The sequence below is a fragment of the Alligator sinensis genome, unplaced genomic scaffold (assembly GCF_000455745.1).
Source record: "Alligator sinensis unplaced genomic scaffold, ASM45574v1 scaffold680_1, whole genome shotgun sequence".
Classification (NCBI taxonomy): domain Eukaryota; kingdom Metazoa; phylum Chordata; order Crocodylia; family Alligatoridae; genus Alligator; species Alligator sinensis.
In genome coordinates, this window is record NW_005842508.1 from 293,980 (window position 1) to 304,883 (window position 10,904).

Below are 10,904 nucleotides of genomic sequence, written 5' to 3' on the forward strand. Positions count from 1 at the left end.
GAAATACCCAATGGCAGCTCTGTTACAAGTTGCATTTATAACTGTTTTTTAACATCAGTCAAGTTGCGTGTCTCAATACTCTATCTGTGACGGTTATAAAGCTTCTAATAGTTATTTCTGAAGTGCACCATACTATACCCTGCATATCTTAGATTCTCCTCAAGTAAGGTGTGAAGTCATATTCCTGGAGTAGAGTCCCTTATTTAGCATCTAAAACAGTGTTGCGAAAATACTGCCTCATTCTTGTGAAAGAATTTTAAGGGGATGAATTGTTTGCTAGCAGGAACCTGAATGTTTTGAGAAAATAAGTGAGGAGGCATATTGTTAGGAGGCATTGCAAAAAAAAAAAAAAAAAAAAAAAAAAAGATTGGATTTGATGATTTTGTCTTGGAGGGGGAAAAAGATTTGTGCAAGTAGAAATTTAGGAGAGAATTTATCAAATGTATCCTTGTGTGCTGGGTAGTGGTAGGGCAGTGGTCCAGAATTTGAATAGCAAGTCCTATCCTGTTCCCCATCCAAACATGCTTTCCAGTAAGGATACAGAGGTGGGAACTGAAGATTACCTTCCCAGCTGATGCAGTATGGGACTGAGGCTGTACGAGGTGTGTTGTGCCAAGCCACAGTAGAAGCCTTAGTTTTCAGAGGACAAGGCCATGCGTAGTCTTAACAGTCAGTGGATGGTCTCGGGAACATTAAACATTCATTGCTCTAGCTCATGACATCTGTATTATTTGCCACATTCATTAACCATTCTTAAAAAAGCCAAACTGTTATATAGGCAAATTAGTTAACGATCATTTAATGAAGAACATGTGTTAGAAAATTGCTCCACAGCAATTACTACTCTTTTAACCTTCTGCAATTTAAGGTTTTTTTAAAAAAAAAGGAGCCCCCTCCCCCCCACCATTAAATCTTTGAGGGCAGCATGAGCAAGCAAGATGATGCCAGTAGAGAGTAGAATTTTCTAAACTGACTGCTGAAGAGAAACCAAAATAAAGTCAGTTGCTAAGAGATTTGCCTCTTGCTCCACAAATTATATTAGATAGTAAAATATAACATACGTCTTCCTTATCCCTTCCTCCACATCGTTAATGCTTTGGGGCATGCATCCAGGTGGTGTCTCAACCAAAAGCACTGTATGCCAGCAGGTTTTGTTTTCTTTGGAAAATATAATGCTGTCTTTTATATGTATTCAGTTGCAAAGAACAATCATCCAAGTACAGGAGCTAAACAACAGAACTGCAACTTTGCCAAGGTTCTCTAGTCTATTGCTTGTATCGCCTTCACCCGCTAAATAAATTTATCTCACATTTTTCTCCTCTTAAGGATTACTGGCATTGGAAATAAGTGTGGGTTGGTTCATTCCCCATGCTAAGTTGCTGTTCTTTTATGGATGACTCTATGCACATCACAACTACGGCTTTATTGTCTTGAAACTTTATGGGAGTTAGTTTCTTAAAGCTACAGCTAAAAAGAATTTGTAAAGCACAGATGTTGGGCTTTATTTGTTTGCAGTATGTGCACCACCTTTGGTAGCCCCTGTTTAATTATCAAAATCTATGTGGGTGGCATGCTGTAGAAGTGTACGGTGCAACGGGGTGCATGCATTCCATGAGCAGGATCCCAAAAACCACTGCATCATAGTGTGGTTTTTTTAATAACTTCAAGAGTAACTAACCAAGCACTTTGTCTGTGTCAATTTGGACTCTATGGGACTGCTGCTAAGCAGAGGAGCTAACCTTAGACGTCTGTCTTTTTTTTGTTCAGGGCTTGGCACATCTCCATGCCCACCATGTGATTCATCGGGACATCAAAGGGCAGAACGTATTGTTGACAGAAAATGCAGAGGTGAAGCTGGGTAAGTAGGCAAGAATATCCACTTCCTGATGTTTCTCATATTCATTTTATTTCTTTAGAATGTCACATGCAATAGCATGTGATTTATATAATGCTGTTTATCTATAGATATATATATGAATTAAATTGGGTCACTGCTACAATATGAATGAGGAGACTACCTGTGTTTCCCTTCTTTTTCTAGGAATACTGGGATCAATGGATAGATTACTTTGTACCCCTTACTGACTTTGAATGGCTAAGCAGGTCATCTTTGACACCAGCATTGACTCTTCCATTTATTTTGAATTCAGAAGCCAACAGCAAAATGGGAATCAGTGGGTGTCTGTATCTGGCTATAATTAAAGAAGCATCTGTTGCTTGGGTTTGAGACAGACATCATACAGTACTTGCAGCTAACCTGCAGCATATGGCCCACATGCCTGTTGGAGCTGCTGGGATACCTGTTTAGAGCTGTCGTCATTCCTGGTCTGGCCTCTAGGCTCCAAGGCAATGTATGCTTTCGTGCCAGCATATTTTTGCCTCTTCCAGTTACTACACTCTTTATCATTCTGCATTTATTATATTATAAGCTTGTTGGCTTTTTTGGTTAATTTATAATTTGTTTAAAACATGCAAAAGGAACTCGTTGCCCCAAAATTATTATAAAGATTGATACTTTTAACCAGGTTGAAATCAGAATTGGTCAAATTTATGCAGATGAGGTCCACCAATGGCTATTAAACATTATAGGTAGAGCTGCAGGCTACAGATTAGGACTTCCTAGGTCTCTGGATGATGTAAACTATAAAAGGGGTAGGATCAGTCTGGACAGGCCCTGTTTAAATAATCTTCCATTAGCACTCTATCTCTGCTCCTGTAGGAGAGAAGATACCAGGATAGATAGACCAGTGGTCTGACCCAGTCTGGTGCTCCTTATGTTCTTTAAATCAGGCTGAAGCATTTCTGTTCAGTTTGTATCCCTTGTGTTGTACTATATCTTCCCTTTAGCTGAAACTGAAAGGTGTCCTGACTGGTGGAATGGGGACCTTGTGTGTGGGTCTCCAAGTGGGACACAATAGCTTCCTCTTAATTCTGTAAGATTTATTTACACAATGTAAATGGCAAGAAAGCCAAAACGTAATTACTACAAAAATGGATGTGGGTGAATGTGCCTTTGGTGTCTATGCTGATATATGCCAGTTTTTTAAATAAAGGTGCTTATATCTGCATTAAATTCAAATTGAGCAAAGCAGTTTTACCTGTATTATCAGGTTTGTGCTAGCGGGGAAGGTGGGGACTGCGCCAATTTAATAAGTAGGTTTTTCTGACAGTTTAATTTACTGCTGCAGAAACTGCGTAGATTGGTGATGAGTTGATATTTCTTAAATTTTACTCAACTCTTATTCCTGCCTATGCCTCCTCCATATGAATTAGAGTGGGAAGTAATCTTATGACCAGTTCTTTTCTTTCTGTCCCTGATTTTTGAGCAGAGAATATTGTAGCTCAAGGGGCAGAGCAGCTAACAGTACTACTATGGCATGAATGGCTGTGGAAGACAGGGTTACCCTGTATGGGCCAGTTCTCCTGACCCATGACTTGTGGAGGCAGCTGTTCTTCCTTGTCACCAAAACCAATATTGTTGAAACGGTAATCAGAAATGTAACTGAGTAGTTCTGCATTCTGGATGCAGTGACTGCAGCTGGGCTCTTGGTGGGGTATAATGGTTGGGAGAGAACTGGTGTCTGCTGCTATTTTTGTGCCCATCTTTTAACTTGGCAACTGGAGGTGATGTGTCCTGGCTGCAACACTTTCCCCCACCCCATCCTTGCTTACACGCTCTTAACTAGTAGGATGACTGCAGGAAGATGATCTGTAATGCAAGGCGCTGAAGAGCAAATTGTATATTGCTGGATCTCCCGACTATGTTGTGGTATTGACTATGTTTTGTCCAAAGAACAAGGATTCTGATTGCTTGAATGATTTCTCTTGGTTCCTCTCACCCAGAGCTTCCACATGGCTTTATTTTTCAAATCATTTTAGAGAAGTAATCACAGCATGTTTTTTTTTTTCTTTCACTTCTGTTTTATTTTCATCTTTTTCCACCCACAGTGGATTTTGGTGTGAGCGCTCAGCTGGACAGGACAGTTGGCAGGAGAAACACTTTTATTGGAACTCCTTACTGGATGGCTCCAGAAGTTATTGCCTGTGATGAAAATCCTGACGCTACATATGATTACAGAGTAAGAGAGCCCTGTTCACACAGTAATAAAAAGTACATCTGCTGTCTTTAATGGCTTTGAGTGAAGGCAGCTATTATGTCTTTTGTCATCTTTTGTGAGAGTAATTTCTTGTAGAGCTACATCTTTCTAGTGAGAGTACTGTGTATGGATCATTACCAGTTTATTATCTTTAAATATTAGTAAAAATTAGTACATGTATTTTGCAATAGCTTCTAGAAATTCTGCCCAAGGTCTCATTGTATTGAGATGCTGAAAATAAGAGTAAAGAGGAATTTTGGAAAAGTTGTTACATTGTCATGAATTACTATAATAATTTAATTTTAAGGTCTGCCCCAAATAAAGCCACCATGTGAAAGGGGTACTCTTGTCTGAGTAGAAGGGTTAAGTGGAAACATAAATGGAGCTGGTTAATACGTGTCTGGTTGTAGTATGGGATGACATAATTGTTAAGAAGAATAAATCTATCAGATAAACTTTCCCTCATCTCTACACACCTCCACTGTAACCTCTAAAATTGTTTTGACGTGCACCTCCAATTTTTGGTTTTCTGTGTTTTCTGCAACTATATCCCTTTAATAAAAGCATTCCTTTAATAAAACCTCAAGGTGCCTTTTACCTTGTTTTCATGGTGGCATAAGAAAGGGAATAAAATACAAAATTTGCAGCTCTCTCTCTTTTATTCGAGTCAAAAAAACCTCCTTAAACTGAATAATCTACTTGTGGATGCATAAACATACTGAAGCTGTAGTGAATTGGATTGATATTTTCCGCTCATTTCTCTGGACCAATTTTTTTATATGTACTTCAGTCTACTTGTTTTAAAGATGTAATTTACAATTTTGTTGGGCATGGATAGGAAATAAGGGTCAAGATTATTTTAAGATTACATTTAATCTAATACAAATTCTTCTCATGGGAGAACCCCCCCAGTGAATAAAGTGAAAACGAATTCAGTATAGGTATAGAATACTTGTGACTCATATTTGTGTCCATCTTAAACCACTGTCTCTCTTGCTCCTGTTGAATTTGGAAGGGTTTCAAGTGAATAAATATAGTAGGATCTATTTGCTGCAGACTTTACTTTAGATAGTTTTTCAAGATAGCTTGGAAACAAGTTGGTGGCAACTAATGAGTTGAACCAAGAGAAATGGGTGCCCGAGTGGAAATATTCTGGGCCTGAAAATGCATTTGACCAGATGTTCTGTTGCTTGTTACCTAGTGATTGAGCATAGAACAAGTTATCCATTCCAGCAAGTGTTCCTATAATCAAAGGATGATCAGGGAGTTCTCATTAACACTTTTCTCATAAAGCATTCTGTTCCTGTTCCCCACATCCCTAGTCCTTGTCAGAAACTAATGGAATTTCTGTCCACTCGAGGATTCTTTAGGAATTACATTTTTTCCCTTTGCCAATCGTGGGAGAGAATGTTATTATCAATAGTTGCGATTCATCAGGGAATATAATCATCTTCTAGCATAGTTGCCAGTCAACAGATTTCTATTCCGGGACACTCCACTTCTTCCTCCCCACCTTAAAATGCAGCCCATGTGAGACTGCAGTGAAGAACCTCCTTAGCCAATAGGTGCCTAAGGAACAGAAGTTGCTTATCACTCATGAGCTAATGACCATTGACCCATGTCAGCTAATGGCATGCAGAAATTTGTGCTGCCACATCAAGTACCAGTTATTGGACTAAGTAATGGTAGCAGGTTGTTTGAGCCACCAAGAAGCTGTGGTGGGCTAAAGTGCCAGTTTTGAAAGTCCTATACAGAAGTGTAACGCTCCATTATTAAAACAAAGAATTTTCAACGTACAATGCATTCTGTACGGACTTGCATTTCCGCAGTCTGGATCAGGGATGGGTACACACACATGCCTTGGTGTGGACAGGGCCAGGGCTGTGCTGTCAAAACAAGGATCTGGCCCCTTACAGCACCCCCTTGTCTGCCCCGGCATGCCAGCGTCTTACAAGTCAAGGTAGCAGATCCACTCTGTCCAAAAATGTTGCCAACCATTGGTCTAGATGTTTGAAACATGCTGGCCAGTGTTTACCTTTTTTCCTAGTACTTTTCATTTTTTGGGTTTCCTCCATTAGCAGAAGATTGCATTGAAGAATGCATCTCTTACAATAATTGTCCATGGGACTGTTTTAAAAATCCCCCTACTATTTTTTTCCCCAGGAAGTCTACATTTTGGGTGAATATGACCTGCTGTTATGCCTTCAAATATCTTACTGTTATGTATATATTAAAAATGTTGTGTGCATTACTGTGTGTGTGTATGTCTATGCGTGTGCAGGCATGCATGATATCTGATACAACATTTAGCAGCTTTTGGTGGGGTTAAAAGATTAAAGCCATTTTAAGTGCTATTACTTAAAGAAACTTGGTAGCTGGTTTTAGCCTGTTACCTGCAGTGTGTCAGCAGATAACATTACCTTATTATCTAAATGGGTAAATATACTTACTAACATATGGTCTCTTTCTTTGCAGAGTGACCTCTGGTCATGTGGCATTACAGCCATTGAAATGGCAGAAGGTGCTCCCCGTAAGTGATATGTATTCTTTTCCAAGGGGCTGATTAAAGTTGAAACTTATACTTAGGAGTTTCTGGTTGTAATCTAAACCCAGCTTTGAGGTTTCTGAAAATGTGCTGATAGTGTTATTGTAGTCTTTGGAGTTTTTTTTTCTGTTCTATAAATATAAAATACTATAAACAGCAACATCACTAAAGATACTGCAGTATTTTAAGCATTACTGTGCAGATTGTGATTATAGTAGTGTAATAAAAGTATTAGGAGCATTTGGAAGCTAATTGGTCTATTAACTTCCTAAAGTGGGTATGTTAGGCTTTGGAGCTATGTCCCTAGGGTGTAGTGAATACCCTTGCATGGGATATTTTAAACTTAGAGCAGAGAAAAAAAGGTTGAAAAATGTACTATCCTGCTTTGTCAGGTCTTTTACACTACTTATCATGTCTTTTTCATCTTTAATTTCCATAAGTCATTGTAGTGGTAAGATTCTTCTTGAACAGAGTGCCTTGGGTTTGCAGAAGAGGGACAGGGTAGAAATTGTTATCTTTCCTTTCTTACTACTTGCACAATGCCAAAGATTCTTGGAGGAATGTGATTTAGATGATAAGCATACATTCAAAACTGTTTGTGAAGAACTTTTTAATGTAGACCATTTGAATATATTCAGAAAAAAAATTTAAAAGGCCTCATTCATAACTTTTTGATGCTGTATTTTCTCTCATACTGGGGGGAATAAAACAAAGTATGAAGTTGAACCAGAGGACAGGAACTACATCAAAAATGGAGTTTACAAACTTTTGTTTTCACTTGAGTATACTCCTAGCAAGTGGATAAAATAATATTCTACCCTGCCACCCCAGTCAGTCTTTTAGTATGAAAACTGGAATGTTCCATTTAAACGTGAGTGTGTCAGGCTACTATTTATGTATGTAATAATGAAACATCTGATTAACAGCTGTGTCATGGAAATGATCAGATGGAGAGTATTGACATCCTTTTTAGTTATGAAATGCCATCTTCCTCTTCTAACTGTGACTTAAAAATAAAAACTGTTCAAATTGTCATATGGAATTCAGTTGTCGTGTTCCGAGTCATATTTTTTATATTTTTTTTTTCCCCCCCTTGGGATTGCACATTTGCACACATGCTCACATTCTGGCTGCATCAGCTGTTCTTTGACCATTTGCTTTGCCTGCAGCTTTATTTTTTTATTGTCTCTAACAACTTTTCTGTTGAGAACACGTGGATTTGTTTTTATTTATTTATTTATTTGCTCAGATTAAAGCTCTTATCGGCTCTGTATGCCTTCAAGGCATTTTTACCTGATGGGTATTAGCAATGCATTTTTTTTTTTTTTTATGCTGCAATAATAGTCCCTAGTTGGTCCCTCTCTTAAGATTGGCAGCCAAGGCCTTTGGGTAAGGGAATCATTTGCCCTGAACCCCCAGTGTCTTTCATAGCTGATTATTCCTTCAGCATTAGTATTTGCTCCCTTGGCAGAGAACTCGTATCCACACTTGCTGGTCCACAGGCATCCATGCAGAATTGTGGTTGTCTGCCCAGGAGTCCTGACTCCGCTTCACCTCCCAGCTTCCCTCTTCTTGCACTCATTGGCCATGCAGTTCCATTGGAGATGAGCTACCAGGAAAAAAAAATCATTTTCACAAGTGAAAAGGCAGAGGAGGTGCATTTAGAGATACAGGCCAAGGCTTCTGCTCCCAGCCTGTCCTCCCTTCCCTTTATGGACTGTGACACCACAAAGTACCTTGAGTTTGAAGAAGAGGTAGATTTCTGTAGAAATAGGTATCTGTCCCTTCCATAGGCCAGAGGGAGAGATCAGGTGACTGATGCAGACTTTTGTTTTATGGGTTTTTTTGGCTTTAAAATTCAGAGTTAGCAGTGGAGCTGTTGCATTTTGATTTAATTGTTTAAGGTTGTTCTTGTCTTTGCTCATCATAGATGTGCAATTGGGGATAAAGAACATCTATGGAAATTAAGCAGTCATGATACAGAACCATGCAAAACGGGGAAAAAAAAGCTGAGCAAATATATTTATATGTAAACTCTTTTTCCCAGCCCTCTGTGACATGCATCCAATGAGGGCGCTGTTTCTTATACCAAGAAATCCTCCTCCACGGCTAAAATCCAAGAAATGGTATGTAGTAGTTACCTATTTCATGCAATCTGTTTCATAGTTTCCTTTTCAACATAACAACAAGTATGCCATGAAATAAAGGAAGTACTAATTTACTGTTGTAAGGAAATAGTAACAGTTTAAGTTGGCTAAATCACTCTTTTCTTATCTTCTTATGGCATTAAATCAAAGGACAATAAGACATGATATACATTAATGATTTTTTAGTTTTATTTTATTTTAGGAAAATGTTGTTTTTGAATCATGAGACAATAATAAAAATAAGCTGCTCTGGTGACAGAGCATCATATTAGGGTGACAAATTGTACCACAACTCAGTCTAGTCTTTTGCTGCATTCCTAATTTGCAATATATTTTCTGAGATACAAGATGATAAAGAAACAAGACAGTACCATAGCTGCCTAGATGCTACATTGAAAGGAGCTATTAAAATTAATGAAGGCCTTCACAATAATTATTGCAAATGTTTGAGACAGCGCATGTGCTTGCCAGCTGAGAAGAGTCCATTAACATTGCAGGATTCTCTCCCCACCCACTACCCCTTTGTCATTATTACATACAACTGACATGTATGAAGCAATATTGTTTACTAGAAAGAGGTTTTATATAGATTGAATGTGGTGCAAGAGTACATGTAAGGTTTAAAAAATATGTCTCATGAATTCTGTGAGTGTGAGGCTGAATGCAGAAGTTCTGTCATAGAGAAATTACAGGTACTCCTCACTTAACGTCATCCTGGTTAATGTTGTTTCATTATTACATTGCTGATCTATTAGAGAAAATACTCATTTAAGGTTGCGCAGTTGTTCAGTTATAACGTTGCTTGCCCGCCACCTGCTAGTAGATAACTATTGTGACGTAATTGGATTTGCTTAACATTGTTTCACTTGAAGTCGCATTTTTCAAGAACATAACCACAGCATTAAACGAGGAGTAGCTGTATAATGTGATGTGACCATTTATACTAATGTATAAATAACCTTTTTGTCATTGTCATCTTGATCCTTGTCGTCTTGGTAGAGCAGTGCTCTTCTAGATACATGTATATATTTGTGCGCATATATGGACAGATGCTGTAGATATTAAAGACAGGAAAGCAGATTAAGTGTTTGCACACGTCTTGCTTATGCTTTTCTTTGTAGAAACCTTACTATCTTTAAAAAGTATAAAAAAACCCAAAACTTCAGGAAGTCCATTTTAAATAAGCTTTGTAAAAAGTAGAGTATGAATATTTATAAGATTTATTTGAGAGATAAGAAACGTTTGTTTTAATTTGTCTATTCATTATAGTGTTTGAAATCCAAACACAACAGCATTTTGCAGATGCCCAAAGAATTAAAAAGTGAAGTTGAGTTAAAATCAGCAGCATTTTTAGTTGTTTTCATTGATCATGATGGTTGTCAGAGAAGAAGAAAACTGTATAAATGCTAAAATGTGCAGTTTAAAAAAATATTTTTCACTCATTACTCTAAAGATTTTTTTTTAGAAGCAGAGGTAAAGCAGGATTTATTAAAACGATGCTTATCCTGACAATTTCTCTTTACCATAGTAGGCTGTAAGGACTAATTGTATCTTTAGCAAGATGCACTTTGATTTGCCGAACATGATTTTCATTGCTGTCTTAAGCAGACCAGGATGAGCCAGAACTCTTTAGAGAAGTTTTGTAGAGTTACACTGGGGGTGAATTTGATTCGCTGGGCCTGAAATGAATGAATTGTGTGACATTGTCAACTGTTGAAAATGTTGTTAAGTATGTTTGTTATGGCCATTTAGGTTAAAAAAAGATTAATTTCTTAAACTCCTACAAAGATACCTCAGTAAGGCAGGTGTGTATAAAGGCAGTTTGGTATTACTTGAGAGGATGGGATGTTGGCAATATTCATGTGTCTTTTTTGAACCTCTGTAAGTAGGGACCTAGCAAATTTGGGGCACCCGCTCTCTGATTTTGCAATCTGAGCATGGTGTCCAGCACCATTTTCAAATGGTCGTCTCTCGGTCTCTGGGGAGGGGCAGGATTTCCAGGGCCCCTCAGCCAATCAATCAGAGGTGTTATGGGACCCACTGTGCTCTGCCACAACGCTGTCCGTCCGCCTGCCCCCCCCCCCCAGGTTTTCAGGTCTCCCCGCCTCTCTGGTG

At 38.4% G+C, this 10,904-nt stretch overlaps 1 protein-coding gene across 13 annotated transcripts in view; it reads left to right on the plus strand.

Moving 5' to 3' along the window:
* MAP4K4 (mitogen-activated protein kinase kinase kinase kinase 4) overlaps positions 1 to 10,904 on the plus strand; it is a 201,303-nt gene that overhangs the window by 137,361 nt on the left and 53,038 nt on the right. For 12 of the 13 annotated variants that reach the window (XR_003095857.1, XM_014523594.1, XM_025213172.1 and 9 more), the window contains exons 6-9: positions 1,768 to 1,858; positions 3,949 to 4,079; positions 6,573 to 6,627; positions 8,690 to 8,768. Coding sequence is in view for 12 of the 13 variants with exons in the window: in XM_014523594.1 (XP_014379080.1) it covers positions 1,768 to 1,858; positions 3,949 to 4,079; positions 6,573 to 6,627; positions 8,690 to 8,768 (356 nt within the window). In the remaining variant the exon portion in view is untranslated. The other variant, XM_025213177.1, reaches the window with a different exon arrangement.